Here is a 23869-nt window from a genome sequence, read left to right on the forward strand (position 1 = left end):
GGGCTACTGTGTGTAGCCAGCAGCCAGCGTGAGCGGCCAGCAGCTGCAGTGAGCAGCCATCCAGAAGCCGGCGACTGACCTGCCTCGCCCGGGAAGAGCTCAATGATGGTGCCAACTTGGGCCAATGAAGCAACGTCCTCCACAACTAGACTGAAGAACAAAAGGACAACAACTTGTCTGTTCCCCTTCCCCCAATTCTCCAATAAAAATCTTAAAAAAAAAAATGTCCTTGACTGACCTCACCATCTCTCTCCCACCCTCCTGGCCCAACCCCCAATTGCTACTTTTCCTGTCATCTCCATCTTCATTAGTGGCACCACCTTCCAACAAAGACTTCCAGACTGGAAACCTCCCTTTCTCTCTTTCTTTTCTCTGGCCTCAGCATCTAATCTGTCACCAAACTTTGCAATTCCATCAGTGCTTTTTGAATTCTTTTCATCCTTATTTCTACTGCCCTATTTCAGGCTCTTGACACTTGTTACCTGAGCTGCTGGAACCAGCCTTGATGTTTCATGTCCTATTTCTCTCAAAGCCTCAACATTGCCGTCAGGGTAGTTTTTCTAAAATAAGTATCTGACCATGTTCCTCTCCTGCTTCTATCCTATGTGACTCCCCGTTACTGGCCTGTCCAGAGGCTAATACTTGCATATTTTAACTTGACCTACAAGGCCTCTGTGATCTGGCTCTGACTTCTCCAGGCTTGTCTCCATGCTTCCTTTCTTGCTGCAGCAACCCTGAATGAAGTCTTCGAACTTCCTTAAACCCAACTACTGCTTTTGGCTTGTTTTCAAGCCAGCTCTGTCTGGAAATACCTTCTTACATGCAGCAACGCTAACCCCACCCCATCCTGCAGAAACACCTCTCAGGCCAATTACTAGACATTCTTTAAGATTCAACCCAGTGTCATCTCCCAGACATTTTCCTTTCCTAACTACTGAATCTCTAGTTAGGAGTCCCATCCTTTTTACTCCCATATACTTTCTTTATATCTCCATAATTTCACCTACTAAATGATCATCTGTTTTTATCAATGTCCTTGTAACCCCCTTGAGGATTCACTGCTTAAATTTCAATGCTTAGCGCAAATGATTACATTTGAACCAGAAGCTGTGCTTTACATATAGAAAAAACTCACTGAATCCTCATGACAACCTATGCGTTAGATACCAACAGCATTTCCGTTTTACAGAGGAAGAAACAGCACCAGGGAGGTTAAGAAATTTGCCCAAGGTCATATGCATACTGGTCTTCGGGTATTCACATCCAGTCAGCCTGGATCCACAGTGGGCATCCTTCACCATTATATTATATTGCCTCTCTATAGAATGGGCACTTAGTAAACGTTGAATAAACAATAATAGCTATGCCTAGTGAGTGCATACAAGTACCTGACTCCACACTAAGTGCTTTACCTGGATTATTTGAACTCCACAACAACCCTATGAGTAAGTACCATCATTATTCCCATTTTACACAAGAGAAAACAGGTTTAGAGAAGTTTGGCAACCTCCCCAAGGGCACACAGCTAATTAATGGCATAGCTTCACCCACAACCAAGGTTTAACCACTACACTCTCCCAAATGAGACCAATAGCTCAGGAATGGATTGACGTCCAGTATGAAGACTAGAACAGCATGGAGACCTATGACATCTACCGCTCAGAACCGAAACACAAGAGTTCGCAGCTCAGGCATAGAATCAGCTGACTCACAACTGGGTCAGAAAGAGACCTGCCCAGAAACAATGACCCAGAATCATAGGACCACGGAAACAGAGGACAGCACAATGAAACACAACCCTTTGACCCCATGCCCCTCATCTCTAGGGGCTCGGGAGTTGGTTGCCCAGAAGCTCAACCGCCTTGACTGTGGAGAACAGACCTCCAACTGAGGTAAGAGAAGGGTTAACTGCCCGCGAGGGCCTCCTAGCGAGGGCGTGGCCTCGGGGCGGGGCGCGACCTGGAGCGGTGACGAGAGGGCCCCCCCCCGTGGGGCGGGGCCTCGGGGCGGGGCGAGACCTGGGGGAGGCGCTGGAGACGGAAGCCGCCGGCGTTCTGCGCCCGGCGTTCTGCGCCCTGATCGCCTAGCGACTTTTCGGCCGGACTTTTCTTGAGGCCCGGCGACCTCCCGGCCTGGGGAGCCAAACAAGGTTCGGGAGCGGTGACGCGGGCATGGGGAGGGCGAGGGGATGGCCCCTAGAGAGGCCCGAAGGGGACGAACTCGCGAGAATCTCGGGAGACCGGGACAGATGGATGAGGGCAAGGTGATGGGCTGAGGAGCTTTGGGGGAACGAAGAGGGAGGAGCGGGGCAGTGGCCGAACGGGTGGTGAAAGGATGAAGCGCCTGGGTGAGGAGCCCCCCGCCAGGATCCTGCACTTCACACCCTCTTCTCTCCCAATTCCATCCAGGTCAATACCCAACAGGAACTACAACTTGCAGAAGAGAGACGAGACGCCCCAGCGAGACTCTTGCGGTCCCCCAGCTCCTCACCTCCATGGGCCAGACGGCCCTGGCAGGGGGCAGCCACAGCACCCCTACCCCACAGGCCCTGTACCCCGACCTCTCTTGTCCTGAAGGCTTGGAGGAACTGCTGTCTGCTCCCCCTCCTGACCTGGGGGCCCAACGGCGCCACGGGTGGAACCCCAAGGACTGCTCAGAAAACATCGAGGTCAAGGAAGGGGGGTTGTGCTTTGAGCGGCGGCCCGTGGCCCAGAGCACTGATGGGGCCCGGGGTAAGAGGGGCTACTCAAGGGGCCTGCACGCCTGGGAGATCAGCTGGCCCCCGGAGCAGAGGGGCACCCACGCCGTGGTGGGCGTGGCCACGGCCCTCGCTCCTTTGCAGGCTGACCACTACGCGGCGCTGCTGGGCAGCAACAGCGAGTCGTGGGGCTGGGACATCGGGCGGGGGAAGCTGTACCATCAGAGCAAGGGGCCCGGTGCCCCTCAATATCCAGCCGGACCTCGGGGTGAACAGCTGGAAGTGCCGGAGAGGCTGCTGGTGGTTCTTGACATGGAAGAGGGAACTCTGGGCTACGCTATTGGGGGGACCTACCTGGGGCCAGCCTTCCGGGGACTAAAGGGCAGGACCCTCTATCCAGCAGTAAGCGCTGTCTGGGGCCAGTGCCAGGTCCGCATCAGCTACCTGGGCGAAAGGAGAGGTGAGGCCTGGGGCAGATGTGGGGAGTGTTCTGTCACTGGTGGCTGTGGTTTGGGTTGGAAGCTCATCTTTGCAAGAGTAGAGGGAAGGAACCTCCATCTGACATGCCTTCTACCCTTATTCAAGTACGAGGAATGGCTAAGGGTCTTCACAGCTGTTACCTAATTTAATCCTCCCAACAGCAATAGAGGTAAAAAATGGGGCTTGGGAAATCCACTTGCTAGTAAGTGGTGAGCCCTCAAGAGTGGAGGGAGGCACTCCTGGGATTAGGGCTTTACAGGAGCTGTCATTAGTCCCTGGAGCAGAGGTGCAAAGGGTTAAATGGGTACTAGGCTAGGTGTACAAGTCCAAAAGGAAGAAGACTGGCAGTGCCAGCCACCCAGTGTGTACCAGGTTTCCTGGGCTCTGACCTGTGACATACCTACTTCCTCAGTAGGTAGGAGACTTCCCAGGAAGGAGACATTGAGGGGAGGGGCACCTAGGAGAGCAGTGGAGGCAGGGTTTGGCGTGATGCTGCAGGGGAGGGGCCTTCTTGGGGAAACCAATGCGGCCAGGGCCTGGAGCTGATTGAACTTAACTGTTCTCTGCAGCTGTGATCTTCAGCAGAGGTTGGATGCTTCTCCCATCACCCATGAGCTGTTATAGAATGGAGGGCCATCCTTTCAGCTTATCAGCCCGTCCCAAGGCCTCTCTGGAATCAAAGCCTGGGCCAGCTCCACCCCTCTCAGCCACCTTGGACTGTTGCTTAGAGGGACTTAGAGCTTCACCCCCAGCTCTGCCTGGGAATGCATGCGATGCCTCCCATCCCAGAGCAGATGCAGGATGTCAGGATGCCTTAGATCTCCCTCAACCAAGGTGGGAGCAGACTCGGAGCAGGAAAGCAGAAGAGAACCTGTAGTCTGAGGATGTCTGGCTGGTGGCTGCACTCCTACTTACCTTCCCCTCCTTCTCTCTCCCAGCGGAGCCACACTCCCTTCTGCACCTGAGCCGCCTGTGCGTGCGCCAAACACTGGGGGCTACCCGGCTGGGCCAGGTATCTGCTCTGCCCTTGCCCCCTGCCATGAAGCGGTACCTGCTCTACCAGTGACCCTGTGATACCACAGATGCATGGGGTCTTGATGCCACTCCTCCTCAGGGGCCAGGGAGGAGGCACTGCTGGCCTAGACCAGCTACTTAAAAGCCAGAGAGGCTGGGGGGAGGTGAGGCTGGGCCCCTACCCCAACCCAAGCTGTGGGGAGCTCAACAGCCCCAGAGCCACCCAGAGGGTGAAGGGAAGCTGTTATTCAAGGCTGTGGCAGCCTGGTACGCAAGACATTTTTTCAAGTAAAAATAGCAAGAGATGTGCTACTGTAAAAACCTGTTTGTGGTATTTTTTTGCACAAGCCTATGGCTGTCTCAAGGAAAAAGATGATATGGAAAGAAGTACAGGAGTGAAGGACGAATCACAAGGCTTAGTGTCTGGTGTTTATTTCCCCTCCCCCCAGGCAGGGCTGATCACATACACAACACCACAGGCATTGGCACCGGGGGCGAGAACAGTACCCCTGGCCTCTGAGGGGACGACAGGGCTCTCAGCTGTTGGCCCCATGGTACGAGATGGGAGAGGAAGATGGTTTCTCTCTCGTCTTTACCGGGAACTAAGGGGACCCACAAACTCCACCCCTTCCTCTTCTCAGTCAAGGAGAAGCCATCTTGGTGACATGTTTTGTTACAACCATTACAGTTAAGTGAAGGGATTAGCCTGGTCCCGACCATTACAGGATAAGGTGTAAACGGTAAAGGAAGAGGTACAATTTGGATTAGGCCACAAGAGGGGGCAGATGACACCATCAGAAGCATGTGTGGGAAGGGGAGCGCAGTTATCGGGCTTCTGAGCTAAGTAGTCCCTGGCATAGCAGGAAGGGTAGCAGAGATGGATGGGGCTTATTGTTTGGCATTGATGATGTCCACAAATTCAGGCTTGAGGGATGCACCACCCACGAGGAAGCCATCTACATCAGGCTGGCTTGCCAGCTCCTTGCAGGTTGCCCCGGTCACAGAACCTTGGAAGGGAAAAGAGAGGGGGAATGGTCAGGGATGGGATGGGCATTCTCCATCCCCACCTCCATGTCTGACGGCTCAGTCTAGTTCTCAGCCCACTCCACCTCAGACTGGAGCCAAACCCACTCACCTCCATAAATGATGCGGGTGCTCTGAGCCACTGCATCAGAGACATTGGACTTAAGCCATCCCCGGAGCTTTTCGTGTACCTCCTGGGCCTAGAACAAGAAGCCAGACTAAGTAAGACTCTTTCAGCCTTTCCCTCAAAGGGGGAAAAAAACCTGGGCACCCGTAAAGAAGCAGTGTGTTTTCAGGAAATCCCAGAAACCCTGGGATCCAAGCCATAACACCGATCCCCTCCAGGCCCTAGAATGGATGTCCTTGGACAAATCACTCTTTTTCTCTGGGCTTGGGGGCTCCTGTCTTTAAAATGAGGAGTTGGCCCAGATTGTATCTGTGGCTGTCCAGATCTACTGAGGCAGGGTAGGATGAGGGTGGGGCTCCTGGGCTGAGTTACCTGTTGGGGCGTTGCAGTCTTGCCAGTACCAATGGCCCAGACAGGCTCATAGGCCAGAACAACCTTGTTCCAGTCCTTCACGTTATCTGTGGGACAGAGATCACAGAGGGAAGGGTGAACAGGAAGGTGCTATCCAGCTAGATACCCATGGACTAAAGAACGAGGGTGGCCTTCTGCCCCCTGGTGGCTGTTGAAGGAACTCCAAGAGGCATCAAAGCCATGGAGCAGAAGCAGAAGCGACAGGGAAGGGTTCCCACCTTCCCCTTTCCTTTCCAGTATCAGCATGGGAATCAAGTCAGGCTGCAGGGCATCTGACCCCACCCTCTGTGCCTCCAAGGCCCCGGCTGGGCTTATAGGTCCCTTTCTCCACAGATACCTGCGATGACCTTGGTTTGCTCGAAAACGACCTTCTCAGTGATGCCAGCTTCCCTCTCATCTAGTTTCTCCCCAATGCAGGCGATCACTCCAAGTCCCTCGGCCAAGGCATGGGCCACTTTCTGCCCAATCAGCTGTCAAGGAACAGACTTGGTGAGACACCAATCTTGGAATAAGGCATCTCTTATCTCCTCTCCTGGTTACTAACCTCATCTGACTCCCCAAAGACGTGCCTTCTCTCCGAGTGCCCCAGCACTACCCACGTGGCTCCACAGTCTTTGATCATGCCAGGGCTACAGAAAGAGATGAGGCCACAGTTTCACAGGGAGCCCACCTGTGGCTTTCCACTCAATGAAGAAGGTGAGGGCAGGGTCCCCACCCACCCTCCCCCCACCCGCATCTCACCTGATCTCCCCAGTAAAGGCCCCATTAGTCACTTTGTAGCAGTTCTGCGCAGCCACAGCAATCTTGGGATCTAGCTTCTGCCGGGCAAAGTCAATGTAGGCAGTGGGGGGTGCACAAACAACCTCTGAGGGTGAGATCACAAGAAAGTCTTCATTCTCCAAACTCCATCCAATGCTCTGGAGCCCCTTATCTTTCACCAGCTTTCTTAGTTCTGCCTTCCTTCTCTTTTCACCCCAGCAAGAGGCTCTTTGTCCATATTGAGCCCAGATTGGGCCTGTTCCCAACTCCTAGAGCTTTGCAGGTGCTCCTGGGAGGCCATGGCCCTCACCCTGCCCTCTGCTCTTTTAAAAGCTGTGGCTCCGATTTCCCCGGGCTATTCTGGGTCTGGGTACCTCCTAGACTCAGCATTCTCTGGGGGCCAACCCCGCCTCTCTTCTAAAATAGCCCCCAGGCAAGGCAAGGCAAGGCAATTTAGCAAAAGCAGAAGGGGGCCAACCCCTGCGGTTTCCATTCAGGTCTCTGGGGAATAAAACAAAAGAGGATGCCTCTTTTGATCCAGTCCATGGTTCTGTGATTTAGGTGAATGGGAAGGACTGAAGACAGCACCAGCTTACAGAGGCCCTGCACTTTCCCGGTCCCAGGTTGGAAAAAGGAGTAGGATCACTCCTCGTTCCCGATAGCTCTGCCGCTTTCTATGGAAGGCAGGAATCATCCAGGCTGCCCAGAGTAAAGGATTAGAGCTGGGAGCTCCGGAGGCCGAAGCAGCTCGACGGGGGCTCTCGGCCGGCGGGGCAAAGCGCGGGGAGGAGTCTTGGCCTACGTGCGGCAGCGCACGGAGCGGGGCCTAGGGGGCAGGTAGCTGGAGGCCCGCACGCCCACTCAGCCGCATCCTCTCCCCCCACCGTCCCCACTTAGAGGCGTTGCCAGCCTCTCCCAGTAACCCGCATCTAGCCTTCGCTCCCACCCCCGGCTCCTCGTGGTGCAGCTCAGGCCGCGCCCCGGGGCCATTTTCCTCCCGATGACCCAGAAAGTCCTTTCCCGCCTCACTCTCCGAAGGCACCGGTAAATGCGGCCCTGCTTCCCCCCCCTCCCCCCACGACACACTCCCGGTACTGCGGCTGCAGGGCCACGGCGCTGCTGGGTCAATGTCCGGATCCCGGGCAGCCCTCGTCCCCAGCCCTGCATCCAGGTCTACGCGGACATCAGGTGGCCCGGGAGAGGGCGCTGCCACGCCCGCCCTCCCCACCAACCAGATCCCTCCCCAGAGAGGCTTACCGGTGTCGGCTGGCACCTTGGCGGCGTTCAGAGTGCTGATGAGTTCCCCCAGATTCGCCTTTCGCCCATTCATCTTCCAGTTCCCCCCCACGAAAAACTTCCTGGAGGGCGCCATGGCGCTGGAGCCGACACACTGAAGGTCAGTTTCACCGCGCAGCCGCGGCCACTGCCCGCTTATATAGAGCGCGGTGAGGCAGAACCCCGCCTCCTCCCCATCCTCTGCCATGGTTAGCCCGGCCCCTGCTGGCAAGTCCTTCCCCCCGCCCCGCCCGCCGCCCGAATGGCAGTATTCTGTGGTAACCCCCTTTCTTGTAGCAATGTTCTAGGGCCGTAGGGGCTCAGTCACTTCAGCCTGTTGCCGGACTTTCAAGAGAATGCGAGAACTGTGAGCCCCTGCTCTCGGAAAGTCCCACCACTTCACGACTACAGCCCTCCATACGGCCAGAGGTGGTTCGCAGGGGAGCTAGCTAACAGCTGGACCGACCACTCCCAACTGCTTGGCTAGCCCTAGACCACATTGCTCAGGAGACTGAGGGGGCTGCCCCTTCCCCCATCCGAGTAGCTACACGCCTGATTGCTGAGCAGGCAACTTTGACCCACACAGGGAAAGTAGCCCTAGTTACTGGGCAAGTGACAGGGTTCAGAGGGACAGGGACGGCCCACATTGGCACAGAAACTGTGCAGCTAAGAGAGACAGTTCAGAATCCTTCCCCCAGGAGTATCCCACTCAGCTCCAGCTGGTCAAGATACTGCAGAGCCTGGGGCCCAGACCCAGGACCCCCTAGACAATGGGGACATTTGGGAAATACCCACTTGGGCCCCCTGCTGGAAGTGTGTGTGACTGCTGGAAGAAAGGAAGAGGGAGGGAGGGAGGCAGGAAAGAAGGGCTTTTCACCCCATGTTTGCTGTCACCCCACTCCACTTCCCCTGATGTGCAGCTCCCAGCCCTCACCTCACCCTCAATGTCCCAAGAGCACTAGAACTCCTGAAAAGTAGAGAACTGCCTAAAGAGGGGGTAAGGCTGGGAGTTCTTGGACACTGGACCTCCTGCTAAACCCCAAGGAAGATAAGTCTCCTCAAGGTATCAAACATGACACGATTTAGCCATTGTACTTTTATTCACATCATGTATTTTGGCATTTTCCAGAGAAGGACAGGGAAGAGACAGGGTGGGGAAAAGACTTAGGCAGGAGGACGAGGGGGTCCCCATTTCCCTCATATCCCTCCTGGCCAGACCACACAGGGAGCAAACACAAAGGGGGAGTGGAGCAGGGACACCCCCTCTTGTGGAACAGGCTGCACAAAGCAACACCCACACACACACAAACAAGCCCCCTCCACACCAGGGGCTGGCAGGGTTAGAAAAGCAGAGAACTAAGGGTTCAGGGGGGAGGGGAAGCAACATAGTCTCACAGACAGGCGGCCACCCTCCAGTCCCATTCCTGCTCTAGCCCCAAAGTCTCAAGTGCCCCTCTACTTGGCTTGCCCATTCTCCTAGGGCCTCTAGCTTTTCCCCTGCTGCTGGGGACAAAAAGAAACAAGAGTACAGAGCAGGGGGGCTGCAGTCCACCCCCCAGCCCTTCTCCCTCATGCCAGGTGGTCTGTCCCCTGCCGTCCGTGGTAAGGGGTCGGGGCAGGCTCTTAGCTGGCTACTCTCTGGTAGAAGTAGATGTAGCCCAGGTCCTTGGGCGGCTTCTCAGAGGCACACACTTTCTGGTCATTGTAGATCACCCATCTGGGGAGGTTGGGGAGAGGGTGAAAAAGGATGAACAAACTGGGCAGTCTACACCGCTTCAACTAGGTTTCTCTGACATAGCTCCTGGAGTTGATCCTGGCAATTCTGGGGAAAGGCCCTCAAACCTACAGTCCAGCTGCTACCTGTCTGAAAGGAGCGGTCTCACAAACATTTCCCCCACTCGATGTCTTCAGATCCTCCAGTATCTTTACAGCCGCCCCCACCCATCCCTGTAAGGAGGGGGTCAGCCAACTTTCTCTAAAGGGCCAGACAGTAAATCTTACAGGTTTGGCAGGTCATCCGGTTTGTTGACACTACTCAACTTTCCTGTTGCAGCATCAAAGCGGCCACAGACAATACATAACTGAGTTTAAGTGTGGCTACACTCGTTAAAGCTTTACTTACAAAAGCAGTGGCTGGATCCAGCCCTCGGGCTGTACTTTGCCAATCCCTGCCTTCAGGAATTCTCTCATCCTTGGTGTATTTGTGGCTACCATCAGGCATTCCTTCACCTTCTCCACAAACATTCTGAAGATTTCCAAGATGGCCCTACTCATTTCCACCACCACTCTCCTATTCCAGATGAGCACTGCTACTGCTGGCCCCTCACCTGCCTTCCTTCTTGATGTGGCAGACGTAGTGACCACACATGGTGGAGGTGCCCATATGACTGATGAAGGCAAAGAGCTGATACTCTAGGGAAGGAGAGAGGGAGGGGGCAGAGAAGAGAATTAGAAGGGATCCTTGAGTGACAGACCAAATATAATCTAACAGCTCAAACTCCTGACATGAGTTTCAGGGAATGTGGGCATGTATTGGGTCAAAAGTCTGTCTCCACCCCCTAGAATCCCACCTTCAGGAGTCCTGTCAGGGGCAGGAAGCTTCCGCCCCCCTTCCCCAGGGGAAGCAGAGCTGCCTTGGAATGAGGATCTGGGATAGAAGACTGGCTAGGTCCCATCAGGCCTGTCTTATTTCCCCAGGACACTCACTTCCAGGACCATCCCGGACTTTAGGTCCCACTGGCACAGACTCGGAGATGGAGTCAGCAGCTGAGCGGCCCTCGGAGATGTCCATGGCAGCTTCTGCATCCAAGTCGTCAATGTGACTGAAGATCCAGTCCACAGCCCGTTCTAAACTATTGTTCTTGGAGAGGAGGGAAGTATGACATTTTCTAACACGTTCAGGGGAAAGAAAGTCACCAGGGAAAGCCTGAGCTCCTGCATCACAGCCACCAAAGGGTGGAGGCCCGCCTTGGCCATACCGCAATGGCTGTCCTTGGTCTTGCTCATGAAGGATGGAACTTCACGCCCACTTCCTTCAACCCCACAGGCCCCAGTCCTGAGCTGGGGCAGTCCCTACCGTGGCCCGCAGAGCTTTGAGGGCTTGGTCCCGAGAGAAGCCCATGGAAACAATGGTGGTCACGCAGTCCTCTGGCGGTGGGTCTGCGGCTGCACTTGTAGAGCCAGGTCCACTGGACCCAGGCAGGATGAGGGGGTTTGCAAAATCTGTGGATGATAAGGGGTGGAAGTGTTTAGGGGAAGGTGGTGGCCCTGCCCCGCCCTGCTACCTACCCCTGCGTACCTGGATCGTCCATGTGTGACATGACCCAGTTCATGGCAGCCTCGGCCCCACTGTTGCCCGTGTAATAGACAGCTTTACGGCAGGCATCCATAGGGAAGCCCATTTCCACCAGCTGGATGATGACAGACTCATCCAACATGGGAGCTGTGGTGGGAGAAGGGAGGGCACAGTGACGAACTCCTTGGGCCACTCTGCTCCTCCTCCCTCCCACAGTCCAGCCCCAGTCCTCTCCCAAGCATCCATTCCATGCATTTTTCTCACCCCAGAACTAAACGACAGACAATATGACATAGTGTCGGGCCAGTACCCTAAAGGCACAGAACTAAGGCCAAAGATCCGCTATGGGTCCTCTTGCTTGCCCATTCTCACAGAATCCCAGCCCATGCCCCCAACTAATGAGGTGACAAGGGTAGAGAGGCAATTAGCCAGTGCTACTGCCGCCACACACAATGTGGCTGGGAGTGCTCCAATAAGTCCTCATGTCCATCAAGAGAGCACAGGAAATTTGAAAGGGAGGAGAAACACAAAGGACAGGGTTGGGGTGAGGCAGGCAGAGAAGACCCCCATCAGCAAGGGAGAGAGACAGGCAGGAAGAAGAGTCACTAACATGTTGGAGAGGAGAAGTGAGGGGAGCAGAAGGAGTCTTCGTCTTCGTTGCCATAGAAACCAAGGCTACCTTTGGGCTCATCCGGAGTGACCAGGGGTGGGGCAATGTCAGGCAGCTCCTCCTCTCCAGGCTGCAGCCCTGTACCCCTCAACTGGGAGATGTCTAGCTCCTCTGGCATCTCAATGGACACATCTGTAGTTGGAATGTCAGATAAAAGCTCACCTCAGCAGCTCCCCGAGGGCCTCCCTGAAAAAGAACTTTGGGAATCTCAAGCCCCTACACCATATCTTGGCACTGCTCTGTAATAAGGAGCTGTTCAGAGAGTACCAATCTTAGGGGGTCCCAGTGCAATAAAAATTAATTGTGGGCCTGGGAGTCAGCAGACCTGGATTCTAGTCCTAGATCTACCACAGATGAGCTAGGGGCAAGGAAGGAGGCCTCCAACTTGTGCAACGGAATGATTTTATACTTCTGTGGGTCTCATCTACGAAATGAAGTTAAACCAGCAGTTCTCAAAGCCATCAGGGGCCTGTAAGACCCATGAGAGCTAATTATTTCAAGATTATCAAAATGAAAACATCTTACCAATTATAAAAATAAAACTAAGCAACCTAAGTGTCCATGAATGGATGAATGGATAAATAAGAAGTGGTATATATAAACAATGGAACATTACTCAGCCATAAAAAAGAATGTAATCTTGCCATCTTCAACAACACGGATGGACCTAGAGGGTATTATGCTGAGTAAAATAAGTCAGAAAGACAAATACCATATGATTTCACTTACATGTGAAATCTAAAAAGCAAAATAAATGAACAAAAACAGAAATAAACTCATAGATACAAAAAACATTTTGATGGTTGCCAGATGGGAAGGGGGTTGGGGGATGAGTGAAAAAGGGGAACAGATTAAGAAGTACAAATTGGTAGTTACAAACTAGTCATGGGGATGTAAAGCATAGCATAGGGAATGTAGTCAATAATATTGTAATAGCTATGTATGGTACCAGGTGGGTACTAGATTTATAAGAGTGATCACTTTGTAAGTTATATAAATGTCTAATCACTATGCTGTACACCTGAAACTAATATGATATTGTATGTCAACTGTAATTGAAAAATAAAATAATTATTAAAAATAAAATTATGAAAATCACTTTTGGTTGTAAATCGTAACTATAAAATCAAAGCCGTCTTAATATTTTTGGTCAGTGCTTTTCAAACTAGACATATTTTGAAACATCTAAGGTAATGTTTTCCCCTTTCAGAGGAAAGTTAGAGAAACATTAGTTTACATGTGTTAAGGCCCATTCTTTTTCTAGCATTTTCTGCTTAACCTCCCTCACTTGTCCCAGCCACCATACCCAGTTTCTTGGGCACCCAGTCTAAGCCGAAGGTGAACTTCTTGATCTGGATGACCAGGTAGTCAGGGAATGAGGCAAATCGTGTGGTCCTAGGGAAGAGAGAATGTCCTGGTACCCAGACAATCCCAAGGTTCTTCTCTCCTGAAATCCTCCCCGGGGGTTCAGCCTCTTATGGGTATAAGATCAAACAGCCCAGAAGATATTCCATATTCTTATCTTGCCCTGAGCGGGCATCAGAGCGTCTGCAGACAAGGAGCAGCAGGAATCAGGAGAAGGGCTGTCTTATTGGCAGGAGCAACAAAGGGGAGGATGGCTGAATTCTCTTGAGCCCAAAGCGCTCTTACATATCTCAAGCTCATGCCAACAACAGTTAAGCAAAATGTCAGGCCATCTGCTGGAAATCCACATTCTGTCCACAACTGATACTAAGTGTCTGTGCAGTCAGGATTGAGGGAATGGAGAGACACTGCACCAAAAAGTGACCCTGTCCCATGACCAAAGGGAGTGGTTAGGGCAAGACAAGGTAACATGTAGTAATCATTCATGTCTGCTCCTGCTAGGGCCTCTTGGTTTCGCCAGGGTCAGACTACCAGCCTCAACTGATGCAACCCTGAGATTTCACCCCAAACAAGGGACTAGAGAACTGGAAAGAGGCAGATAGCATCTTTGGGACTATCCTGACACAGGCCTGAAACCTTGGGCCCAGACCAACAGGACTTACTTGACAGCTACTGATTTGGCCTGCAGGGCTGTGCTCCAGAAGTCATCCACCTGCTCGGGGGCCCCATAGGCCTCCAGGCAGGAGCTGAAGGGCACCTGGGCCCGAACCAGCTCTGGCAGTGGCAGCTTCTCCTCCTCGGCTTGCCGCTTCTTCTCCTCATATTCCAGAAGCTCCTCTGGCGACAGAATTGGTAGATGGATCCCTCAGAGGACGCTGCCTCCTTCCCTCCTTAGCTTGGCACTACTGGCTCTGTGTCCATGACTACTTCAGCTTCTCCACCCTCTCCAAACCCATGTGACACACATTCGTATATGATCTTGCTTCTGTTTCTCAACACAGCTCTGCTGACAAGCTGTGAGCAAGGTTAATCCTATTTCCCCCGCCAGCTTCGGACCTCTGGCTGGGGGAGCAGAGCATACTATGCGCTCTGTTCCTGTAAGGTGCCCAACCGCTCCTCACAGCCCTCAGACTCCACCCACACCCAGGCCTCGCTGAGAGCCACCTACCTTTGTTAAGGGCGGCGTCCATGGGCACAGGCAGCTGCATGATGTAGTCCACTCGCTGGGTGTACTTCACCTTCTCTGTGGCCAGGCACTTGATCTTTTCCTCCACCAAAAAGCGGAACACTTCATTTGGATTTTCAGAGCTCCGGCAATTCCTCTATGGGGAAGAAGCAGGGTGGGGAGATCTGGGCAGCCAGGGAATGGAATGGGGGCCTAAAAGGGTCCTTGGGGATCAGGGAGGGACAGGAGGGGAAGGGAGACTACCACTAAGAGCACACGGATGCAAGGGCAGAGTAGAGGCCTTCCCCAATTACCCACGCCCTCCCCGATTCTGGCCCCATCACAGCGCTGTGCGACTGTGTGTAGTTCTCTTGATAAGCAGTAAGTATCCTCATAGCATTTTCTTTGGGTGTATCCTTCACGAGGCAGCAAACCCATCACGTGTAAGGATCCTTGCTTGGCTCTGCTATCCTCCTCAGGTGCAATTGCTACCACAGGGAAGGTGCAGTGCATGCAGACTGCCAGGTACAAGGGTGGGACCGGGTTGGGCTGACAGAGGCGAGAAGGGGCAGGAAGGAGAGGGAGTGAACTGCAGGTGGACAGGAGTGTGAAGAGTGCCCTCCCTTGTCATTTGCTCAGCCCTTACCTCCACCATGTTGATAAGGTGAAGAAAGAACTCTTGGGCATCCTGCTGCCGGTTGGTGGAGAACTCAGGGTGACCCTTGCCAATGAGGGCCTTGAACATTCGAGGGGCAATGCCATCTTGAACTTCCTAGGCAGAGCCAGGGCAGCAACTCAGCTGGGGCTCAGTTGAGTCCCATCAAGTGGCCTTTTTACACATCTCCCACACCTTAGTTTCCCCATAATTCCAGAGCCTGAAAAGGACAGAAACCCAGACTCACCTTTTGTTCTGACACCTGCTCCCCATCACTTGACTCCAGTGTTGGCTTGGAATACTCTCCGGAGAGAAGGCCGTGGCCCAGCTTGGCCCTGTGTTAACATCCAAGAGAACTATTTAGCTTTAGTCACCTAATGATAATCTCATGTCAATCTGCACCTCTTCCTCCCCAACTTAACTCCTGCTCATGGCCCTCCCTAGACAGCTCTCTAAAATGTGCAAAATCTGGGCCGGCTGAGTGGCTCAGTTGGTTAAGAGCTTGCTCAAGAGTGTGAGCTCTGAACAACAGCGGTTCAAGTCCTGGCCCAAGCTGAGCCGCCGCTGAGCTGACAACAGGTGGCAGGATGGCTCAGCTAAAAAAATAAATAAATAATAAATAAATAAATAAATAAAAGTAAATGTGCAAAATCTTAGGTTCCACAGGACCCCCATCTCAAGGTAGACAGCATGCCCAGAAGACAATCATCTGCAAGCTTCTAATTGGCCATGGGCTAAACTGCTGCCCATGCCAGGTGCTCACGGAGCAGAGAGGAGGCAAACAGGCTCTCAGCGAGGCGCTCAGCCTTTGTACGCAGGACCTGACTACATACACCTGCGTGCTGAAGTCCTGAGTTGGGTCCGTCGGGGCATTCTGGAAGATCTTCTCCAGCTTATCCACATACCTAAAAGCCAAGGATAGCAGAATTGGAGGGGCTTTGGCCTGGGCTCAGAGGAAAAGGGGGGGGGGGAGTAATTCTCTACTAGCTCAGTTAACAGGCTAGCTGAGTGGGGAGTTATGTGTCTGAACCTTGGAGTCCATTTCCTTCCAGCAACCTGCCCTTCCTCACTTCTCAACTATGTCAGCATGCAATGCAGTGAGGCAGTCTTTTCCAGCCTCCTCCCTAAGAGAGAGTCAGGGGTATGGGAGAAAACAGCCTGGGAGAAAGATAAGTACAGTTCATACGCTACTGAACAGAACCTGTCAATATGTTTTAAGCTTTCACATATGCATCAGGTCCTTCCCAAACAGACTGTCAAGTCATTTAATGCTAATAATTTGCCTTTTTTCTATCTTAGTGTCCTAAGCCCTCCCCTATCCCCAAGTGCTACATGTCCATGTTAGGTGCTCATCTGATGTCACTGGCCTAAAATAAAGACCACCTGCTCACCCTTGAGCCAGTCGGAGGCCTCAGAGAGCTCTTGGATTTGGTGTTCTGCTCTGTCAGTGGGTGTGTGTGACGGGGTGACAGTGGTGCAGTCTACAGCTTGCTCCCCACACAGCACACCAGCCACAGTGTAACCAGAACAGACTGTGTTGGAACAGAGGTGCTGAGGGCAGCTGAAGGAGTGTGCCTACAGGCTGGCGACCAGGAGGGGAGTTGGGGTGCAGAGAAGGGGCCAGCAGTGGGGAGGGCACCACTCACTTCCTCTGGAAGTCAGGGATGCTGAAGAGCACCTGGACCACCGAGTTGAGGTAGCAGCTGTTACCCAGGTTCCGGATGCCCGTGTAGCCGGGCCCAAACAGGGGCTTCAGAGCCACAGCGGATTCCTGGATCAGCTCCCATTCGCCAATCCGCTGGTTCATATCTATTTCCAACTCGGTCATCGTCTTGTCCGTCTGCAGGGAAGGAACACTTCAGGCGGGGTGAGAGACTCGGTCCTGGATTTTTCACATTGATCTCTCACAGGGTCTAGGACAATACCCAGCTGGAGCCTAGCATTTGTTGAATTATGGGCTCTAACAGGCAATGCACACTAGATATGGTCCAGTCCAAGTTCTGGAAGACCACAAGCTAACAGTACCAGAGGCCTGTTAAGTCATCAGGCCTCTGACTGAAGGAGGGAATGAAACGGAATGCAATTCCCTCTACCTGAAGTGTTTTCCCCACTCCAAAGTTACCCCTCGTCACCCCTCAGGTCTTCAACTCAAGCAACACCGCCTCAGGGAAACTTCCCTGATGTCCTGGACTAGGCCAGGTCCCCTGCTGTACGCTATTGCAGTGCCCTCCACGTCTCTTTCACGGCACCCCTCACAGTTTGTGGTTATTCACTTATTTGTGTGAGCATATGATTAACATCTGCCTTTCCATCTAGAATACACGTCGATGAAAGGAAGGACCACACCTGCCTTATTCACACTGTGACTACCACATAGTAGGTACCCAGGAATATGTAATGGATGAATAAATGATTCTAGAAAGTTCTTCAAAGCCCACATGTCCTGGGGACATACTTGTGGCAGCTCTCTTCAATACACTACCTCAGCCTTGGGCAAGAAAGCTCCCTGACAGGAGCAGGGGCAGGAATGAGAAGGATGTGAAGCTGAACGGGTCTCACCTTTTGCATCTTCAGCATGTCAATGCCAAAGTGGGACAGGTGCTCAGCCAGGCTGGGGTCCAGGACCATGTCATCCTCGTCATATGAGTACACATCTAGGGCAAGAGGCAGGAGCAGTGTCAAGGGGGTGGCTCGGGACTGGCCTGGCCACCAATGACACCTCCTGCTCTGAGGGGCCTGGGTGGGACAGGAGGATGAGCCTGTAAGAGAACCCTATTGGCCCCCCAGAACATCAGTGAGGTCACAAGCCCTTCTGGGATTGGCTGTCAGGGAGGATGGGGTAAAACAGGGTGAGGGTTAGAACTGATTGTGACTCTACCCCGCAGGATAAGGGTCTAGGGTCAGATGGGTTGGGAAAGACCCTCACGAATCAGATAATGATGGTAACTTCTAAGAAGGGGATTGGAGTTTGGGGGGATTAATTTAAGATTTAGTCTCACCTGCAATATTTTCACTGTTTATCAAGAGAACATGTTCATGTATTATTCGTGCCATATAAAGTTGAGTAACAGTTAAAACACATTTCAGTGTGGAGAAGGCAAGGGAGTACCAACCAGCTCCATCAGGTGTGATGGTGCCCAGCTTGACAGCTAATGGGTAGCCTGTCTCCCTGTAGTGTTCCACAGCGTGGTTGTTGCCCCCACTGCCATCGAAGTAGCGTCGGCCACAGAGGATGGAGCCATCTGTCAGGTTGAGCCACAGGTTCTCTCTCATGTCACATTTGGAGCACTTCCAGCCACTAACCCAGGGAGAAGAAAATGAGCTAAAACATGGGTCAGGGGTACCTGGGAGTGGTAGAGAAAGGGGGCTCTGTGGGCCCCCCTGCCAGCCCAAGGTCTCTCTCTTCTCCTCTCCTTTGGATGCCCCCCTGCTTAGTTCTTCTCCCCCAAGTCTCCCTCCTTGTTCTGCTCCCGACCCCCTCTCTCACCAGATCCCCCAGGAGGGTGGCCTCTTTGCCCCTGTTCTGGGGATTGTGCCCCGAGGTGGAGGGGCCAGGCCTCACCAGGGAGGGATTCGAGCAGGGTTGTCCAGCTGCTTGAGGTTGAAGGCATGCTTAGACACCTGCCGCACTTCCCCATCCCAGGCCTGAACCTCCTGCTTGCGGGAGGCCGAGTCGGCCGACAGTAGGGCCTCCACTGCACTGGTCACCTGGGGGAAGCAGAGGGTCAGAGACAGTACCCAGCCCCAGCCCCACAGTCCCCTCTAGTCCTTGGTATTCAGCTTTCTCAGTGCTTGCCCAAGACATCACTGCGCTGGCCCCACTTGCCCTAGAATCTTTGGGAGGGCGGGAAGGTATTCATACCCGATCTTTGACAAAGTCAGGCAGTCCCCCCAACCCATCCCGGGCAATCTCCAGGTAATCCGGCAAAATGACAATTTTCACATCCTCATCATATTCAAACTTCTCCTCGCTGAGGTCAAACCCGCCTTCGACACCTGGTGAGACAGGGAAGAAGAGGGAGAGTAGGACAACGGCCACAGATATAGCACTTCACTTTGTCGCTTCTACAGCTGGAGGACCACTGATCAGGCCCATTGTTTGGGGCTCTCCTAGTACCCACAGGAGCAGGAAAGACCCATTCAGGGAGAAGAACAGGACTGCAGTGGTGCTCACCAATAGCCAGCCGGGTGGGCTTCTTTCGAGGGGGGTCTCCAATGACTGTAGTGGTGTCTTCCTCTTTCTGCAATGAGGTAGGAAGGGCAGGATCGGCAATAAGCACCAGGGAAAGGACAACTGGCGAGGACGGATGGGATGGAGTAGGTTAATCGCAGGAGAGAATGGAGCTAAAAAACACGTGTGCTGACTTTTAATAACACCAACAGAAATAGGTGAGAGGGGGAAACTGAGGCCTGTAGAAGGTCAGAACGGAACACACATTCAAAATGAGGGCTGAGTGGCATGTGCCTGAATGTCCCCAGGCCTTGCCCCAGCCCCTGTCCCTACCGGGCGTCGGGTCCGTCGGAGGTGCAGGTATACTCGCTGGCCTGTCTTGTTGAAATGTCTCTCCACATACTGCTTCCCAAAGCCCAGGAATGTGTTCATGCAGATGTAGAGGCCACCCTCAGACTCCTGCAGGACAGAAGGCAGGGAAGGAAACACAGGAAGGATGAAGCCTGGCCAAGCGAGGAGACTCAGACCTGGTTTCCAGAAGAAAGGTTCTGTTCTCTAACACTGTGTAGCTCGTGGCAAGTCATTTAGCCTTTTAGGACCCACTACATGGCTAAGATTCTCCCCATCCTCCTATGACTTTGATAATAACTAACAAGGACACCAGGAGCTGAATGACACCTATCGTCATTCACCGTACTTCCTTCTTGCTCCTTCTTTGGGCTTTGGAGCCCTCCAATCAACTGCAGAGAACTTGCTCTACCTCTTCTTTGGAGCCGAGAGATCCAGAAAGGAAATGGGGATCACAAACCGTGGACTTACAATGCCAGAGATTATACTCAGAGGGGATAAGGGTCCCTTCCTCAGAGAGGAAAGACCTGCATGTCAGATACCATGACAAATCCTACCTAATCTCAAGGATTCAGAAAACCTACCAGACTGGAGAAGCAGAGATTCTAGCACCTGAACAGTACATCTCACCCCAGAGCTTGCCAGCAAGCCCAGACCTTTCCTTTACCACACTCCATTAGGTACTCAAACCCTGCTCGACATGAGTCTTCTCCCTCTTCCCCTACTGAAGCCTGGGTCCAGAGGAACAATGCTTTGCGTATAGCTCACAGCTAAACTTCAACCCAGTCTGGCAGGGACATGAAGTCCGGCATTCTCCAGCCACCACCCTGTTGTCTCCCCTCTGACCAATAACTAAATCCCCACTGAAGTCCCATCAACCCCCAACTTCAAAGCCATTCCCTTTCTGGGCTTGCTGAGTGGCTCAGTTGGCTTAAGAGTGCTAGCTCTGAGCAACAGGGCCGCTGGTTTGATTCCCACATGGGCCAGTGACGCTGAGCCCGAGCTGAGCTGTTGCTGAGCTGCCAACAGGTGGCAGGATGGCTCAGCTGGTGTATCAAGAAGATTGCCTGTTCAATGGTGGGTTACACTCACCCGCAACTAAGGCTGAACTCAGCACCTTGAGCTGAGCTGCCACCCGGATGGCTCAGTGGATAGAGCGTGCATTTTTTTTAGGATTTTATTGGGGAATTGGGGGAGGGAATAGCATTGGGGAATCGGGGAATGGGAACAGTCAAGTTGCTGTCCTTTTGTTCTTCAGTCTAGTTGTGGAGGACGTTGCTTCACTCGCCCATGTTGGTATTATCACTGCGCTCTTCTCGGGTGAGGCAGTCGCTTGCCAGCCACTGGGATGGCCACTCACGGCAGTTCACGCCGGCTGCCAGCCACTCATGGTAGCTCATGGCAGCCCACTGCAGCAGGGGCTGCAGCCTAGCCATTGCCGGCGACTCACAGCAGCCCAGCTCCAGGTTGAGCTGTTGTTCACCATCTTAGCTGTGGAGGGCGCAGCATCACTGGCCCTCATGTGGGACCCGAATCGGGGCCCTAATGCTCAGAGCTGGCATCCCAAGCCAACTCTTAACCAACGTACCACTCAGCCAGCCCTAGAGCTTGTGCTCTTAACAACAAAGCTGATGGTTGGACTCCAGCATGGGATGGTGGCTACGCCCACCTGCAACTAAGATTGAACCCAGCACCTTGAGCTTAGAGGCCACGAGCTGCCGACGGGCAGCCAAATGGTGACTGGCGCCCTCCACAACGAAGATTAAAGAACAACAACTTGGCTGGCCCCCTTCCCCAATTCCCCAATACTGTTCCCCTCCCTCAATTCCCCAATAAAATCTTAAAAAAAAAAAAAGCCATCCCCTTTTCAAGACAATCTAACAATACTTTCTGAGACAGCTAGAACACACATAAGCCAGATAGAAAACAGGGAAACACAAGTGTCTATCCTAATTCACAGGTGATGGGGGAGGATGGGCTTCCTCCAAACTGAGCAAGTCTAACAGTGCCTTTGTGAATAAGTGATGGAGAAGGTGGAGGAGGAAATTGGAGACAACAGAGCCTTCCCTCAGATCCAAGGTTCTGAGCAAGTGCAGGCATCTTCTTCCTGGAATAAGTCTCAGTGGCCTTGAAAAATTCTTTGCTGTGATATTAAAAGTAGGGTACCATCTAAGGCAGTTCCTGGTCCCACAGATTGTATACCACTCCCTAGAACAGTGTGGATTAAAATGTTCATAAACAAATGGAGCATTTCTCATCAAGGAGGTCATATAAGCGCTCTTTCTACCATGAACGCAATTTGAAGATAATCAAACATGCAGGAAGTTGGTTAGCAACGCAACTCAGCTGCACTGGAGATTTCTTGAGTTGGGGTGAGAGAAGAAAAATGTAATAAGATTACAAAAATCCTTTTGGATTATTCAAAGCAGCTACTAGGAGACAGGAATGTAAAGAGGAATCCACTGACTTCTACCATTGGTTGGTAATTAAGAAAACCCTTTTCCTCCTGAGAAAGACGGTGCTTCACCAAGCCATGTATCTGATACCTTGGGAGGCACAAGGAAACTCTACAGAGATTAAACTCTTCTGTTGGAAATAAAAGATCCTGGTTTCACCAACAAGGACTGGATCCCTGGAACTCTGCTCAGAGCAGTCCTCTTTTAGCTCTGCTAAAGCCAGGCTTCAGAGAAGCAGCATATTGTCTGAGGCCCAGCTCAAAGCCTAGCAAACCAAGCAAACCACAAATCAGTGATGATCCTGAACGGGGGCCTTAGATCATGCTGCTATACTCAGCACTGGCGATGCATTAATGAAGACTTTCCACTCTGACTTGCAGTTTTCCTGGCCATGAGTTGGTCTGGCCGAACACCCTGGGCAGGGCCCAGCAGCGGCTTGAGGGGAGGGGTGGTGAGGGGGCGGATCCCAACCAGGCTGTTGCCCTCTCAGTTCAGGCTCTGGCCTGGCTGGAGGCTTGTCTCTGCTTGAGGGTGACACAGGAAGGCAGAACTGCAGAAAGGGAGGTAACGGGTGGAGCCTGTAAAACGTGAAGCATGGTGTGGGTGGTGGCTTTGTCTAACTAGTCAAGAGTGGGAGCGGAATAGGAAAGGGGCCTTAGCAGTCTCCAAGAAAGAAACCATCTCTCTGGGAATACTTTAAAAAGGGTTCCCTTTGCTCTCTGTGATGGACGAAAAGGAGAGAGGGCCGCGGGCACAGTTCATCTTAAAGGAGAAACGACTAGAGCTTTCCTCTTTTCTCCCCTCCCTACCACCAATGACCCACCTCCCCGCCCCCTGTCCATATTAACCATGGGTGGAGGCTCTGTAACTCGGCTTTTCTCAGAACTGGCCTTCTTCGTGGCCACTTCCAGACTACTGGGCGCCTATGCGCTGCATTACCCACTCTCCCACCCAACCCCGGCCCAGAACAGTGGGGGGTCGCCCCATCCCTCCTATACGAGACTACAAAACCCGGAAAGCCATGCGCGACAGGCAAGGCCAACTCCCAGGCTTCCGAAGGCGTCCATTTGGGGGATGTAGTCCGACGATCGGGTTGAGTCCCTGGCTTAGAACAGCAGCGGGGAATGAACGACTACAATCCCCATAATGCTCCACCAGACGGGGAGCGGTGGAAGCGGCCGCGGTGTCTTCCGGGGGCGGTAGTCACACAACAGCTCCAGCTAATTAAAAGCAGCGGCAGGTAATAGCGTGGGAGACTACAAGTCCCATGGTGCATCGCAAGGAGGCGGTAGCCCCAGCTTTGCAGGCCCCGGCAGAATGACCAGGGCGATGGAAGGAAGTCGTGCTCGTTGCGGGCGTGGGGAATGGTCTTACCGGCGTGTCGAAGGAGAAGGCGCACTCGTCTTTGTGGACCCGGTCTCCAGCCTTAGGGACCCGGATCGTCGGTAATACTGACAGCAGCGCCTCCTCACTCAGCTCCGCCATGACACCGGCAGCAGCTCCTCCACACACAGCGGCTCCCACCGTTCCTAGTTCCCCACCCCCTACTCTTGCGGTCCAATGAGCACTACTTGTTAGGTGCATGCGCTCCAGAGAAGACGCGCGAGAATGGCAGTTGGATGGAGCTTGCCTACTAGTGCTCCGCCTTCTGCCCTACTCTTGACTAACGCCAATGAAAAGCGCTCCCAATGCAATCGATGGTCTAAAGAACCAATCCCCACTCTCCCAGGATTGAGCGCCTGTAGAGCAGCGAGGTGGACCACGGAGTTTTCGCGGCACGCACTCTGGAGCCCAACAGACCCTTCGCGTGCCTTCTATTGAAGAGCGGAAACTGATCTGAGAAACTTCTGGGGACTTGTCCAATCCGAAAATAGAAGGGCAGTTATATTCTTGGTATTTGAAAAGGGGCTACCCAATGAGGCGGAGTTTGAGAGGGTTAGAGTCGAATGATTGATAA

The 23869-nt window shown here is 53.1% G+C and overlaps 3 protein-coding genes across 5 annotated transcripts; 1 reads left to right on the forward strand and 2 right to left on the reverse strand.

Annotated features, from left to right (window-relative positions):
• Window positions 1-2026: 2026 nt before the first annotated feature.
• Window positions 2027-4811, forward strand: SPSB2 (splA/ryanodine receptor domain and SOCS box containing 2). Of its 2 annotated transcripts, none has more exons than XM_019627761.1 (3): window positions 2027-2149; window positions 2409-3158; window positions 4117-4811. In XM_019627761.1, the coding sequence occupies exons 2-3, from the start codon at window positions 2495-2497 to the stop codon at window positions 4242-4244; spliced, it is 792 nt and encodes a 263-aa protein (XP_019483306.1). In that variant the 5' UTR covers window positions 2027-2149; window positions 2409-2494; the 3' UTR covers window positions 4245-4811. The 2 variants fall into 2 exon arrangements, with proteins under 2 accessions (XP_019483306.1, XP_019483305.1); XM_019627760.1 differs by having other exon boundaries at window positions 3748-4210.
• TPI1 (triosephosphate isomerase 1) lies at window positions 4609-8010 on the reverse strand. Its single transcript, XM_019627762.1, has 7 exons — window positions 7770-8010; window positions 6495-6618; window positions 6298-6382; window positions 6091-6223; window positions 5715-5800; window positions 5328-5415; window positions 4609-5199 (listed from the first exon to the last, which is right to left on the reverse strand). The coding sequence occupies exons 1-7, from the start codon at window positions 7993-7995 to the stop codon at window positions 5081-5083; spliced, it is 861 nt and encodes a 286-aa protein (XP_019483307.1). The 5' UTR covers window positions 7996-8010; the 3' UTR covers window positions 4609-5080.
• An 843-nt stretch (window positions 8011-8853) lies between these two features.
• Window positions 8854-23588, reverse strand: USP5 (ubiquitin specific peptidase 5). 2 transcript variants are annotated; one of them, XM_019627714.1, is made up of 20 exons: window positions 23287-23588; window positions 19442-19567; window positions 19112-19178; window positions 18800-18933; window positions 18500-18645; window positions 18051-18235; window positions 17497-17591; window positions 16584-16777; window positions 15771-15842; window positions 15185-15272; window positions 14929-15054; window positions 14286-14439; window positions 13780-13954; window positions 13059-13147; window positions 11762-11884; window positions 11086-11229; window positions 10864-11009; window positions 10494-10647; window positions 10115-10199; window positions 8854-9504 (listed from the first exon to the last, which is right to left on the reverse strand). In XM_019627714.1, exons 1-20 carry the CDS (start codon window positions 23494-23496, stop codon window positions 9411-9413), a joined length of 2607 nt encoding a protein of 868 aa, XP_019483259.1. In that variant the 5' UTR covers window positions 23497-23588; the 3' UTR covers window positions 8854-9410. The 2 variants fall into 2 exon arrangements, with proteins under 2 accessions (XP_019483259.1, XP_019483258.1); XM_019627713.1 differs by having other exon boundaries at window positions 11693-11884.
• Window positions 23589-23869: the final 281 nt, after the last annotated feature.

Source organism: Hipposideros armiger, unplaced genomic scaffold (assembly GCF_001890085.2).
Source record: "Hipposideros armiger isolate ML-2016 unplaced genomic scaffold, ASM189008v1 scaffold_739, whole genome shotgun sequence".
Taxonomy (NCBI): domain Eukaryota; kingdom Metazoa; phylum Chordata; class Mammalia; order Chiroptera; family Hipposideridae; genus Hipposideros; species Hipposideros armiger.

Excerpts from the sequence above, each read along its gene's own strand:
- SPSB2 (XM_019627760.1), top strand. The coding sequence starts at position 2,495 with ATGGGCCAGACGGCCCTGGCAGGGGGCAGCCACAGCACCCCTACCCCA. Across the intron at positions 3,159-3,747 it reads CTACCTGGGCGAAAGGAGAG|CTGTGATCTTCAGCAGAGGT; the intron begins GTGAGGCCTGGG and ends TGTTCTCTGCAG.
- TPI1 (XM_019627762.1), bottom strand. The coding sequence starts at position 7,995 with ATGGCAGAGGATGGGGAGGAGGCGGGGTTCTGCCTCACCGCGCTCTAT. Across the intron at positions 5,801-6,090 it reads GCAAACCAAGGTCATCGCAG|ATAACGTGAAGGACTGGAAC; the intron begins GTATCTGTGGAG and ends TCTGTCCCACAG. Across the intron at positions 5,416-5,714 it reads AGACTGCAACGCCCCAACAG|GCCCAGGAGGTACACGAAAA; the intron begins GTAACTCAGCCC and ends TTCTTGTTCTAG.
- USP5 (XM_019627713.1), bottom strand. The coding sequence starts at position 23,496 with ATGCACCTAACAAGTAGTGCTCATTGGACCGCAAGAGTAGGGGGTGGG. Across the intron at positions 19,179-19,441 it reads TCCGACGGACCCGACGCCCG|AAAGAGGAAGACACCACTAC; the intron begins GTAGGGACAGGG and ends ACCTCATTGCAG. Across the intron at positions 13,955-14,285 it reads GGACGCCGCCCTTAACAAAG|AGGAGCTTCTGGAATATGAG; the intron begins GTAGGTGGCTCT and ends TTCTGTCGCCAG.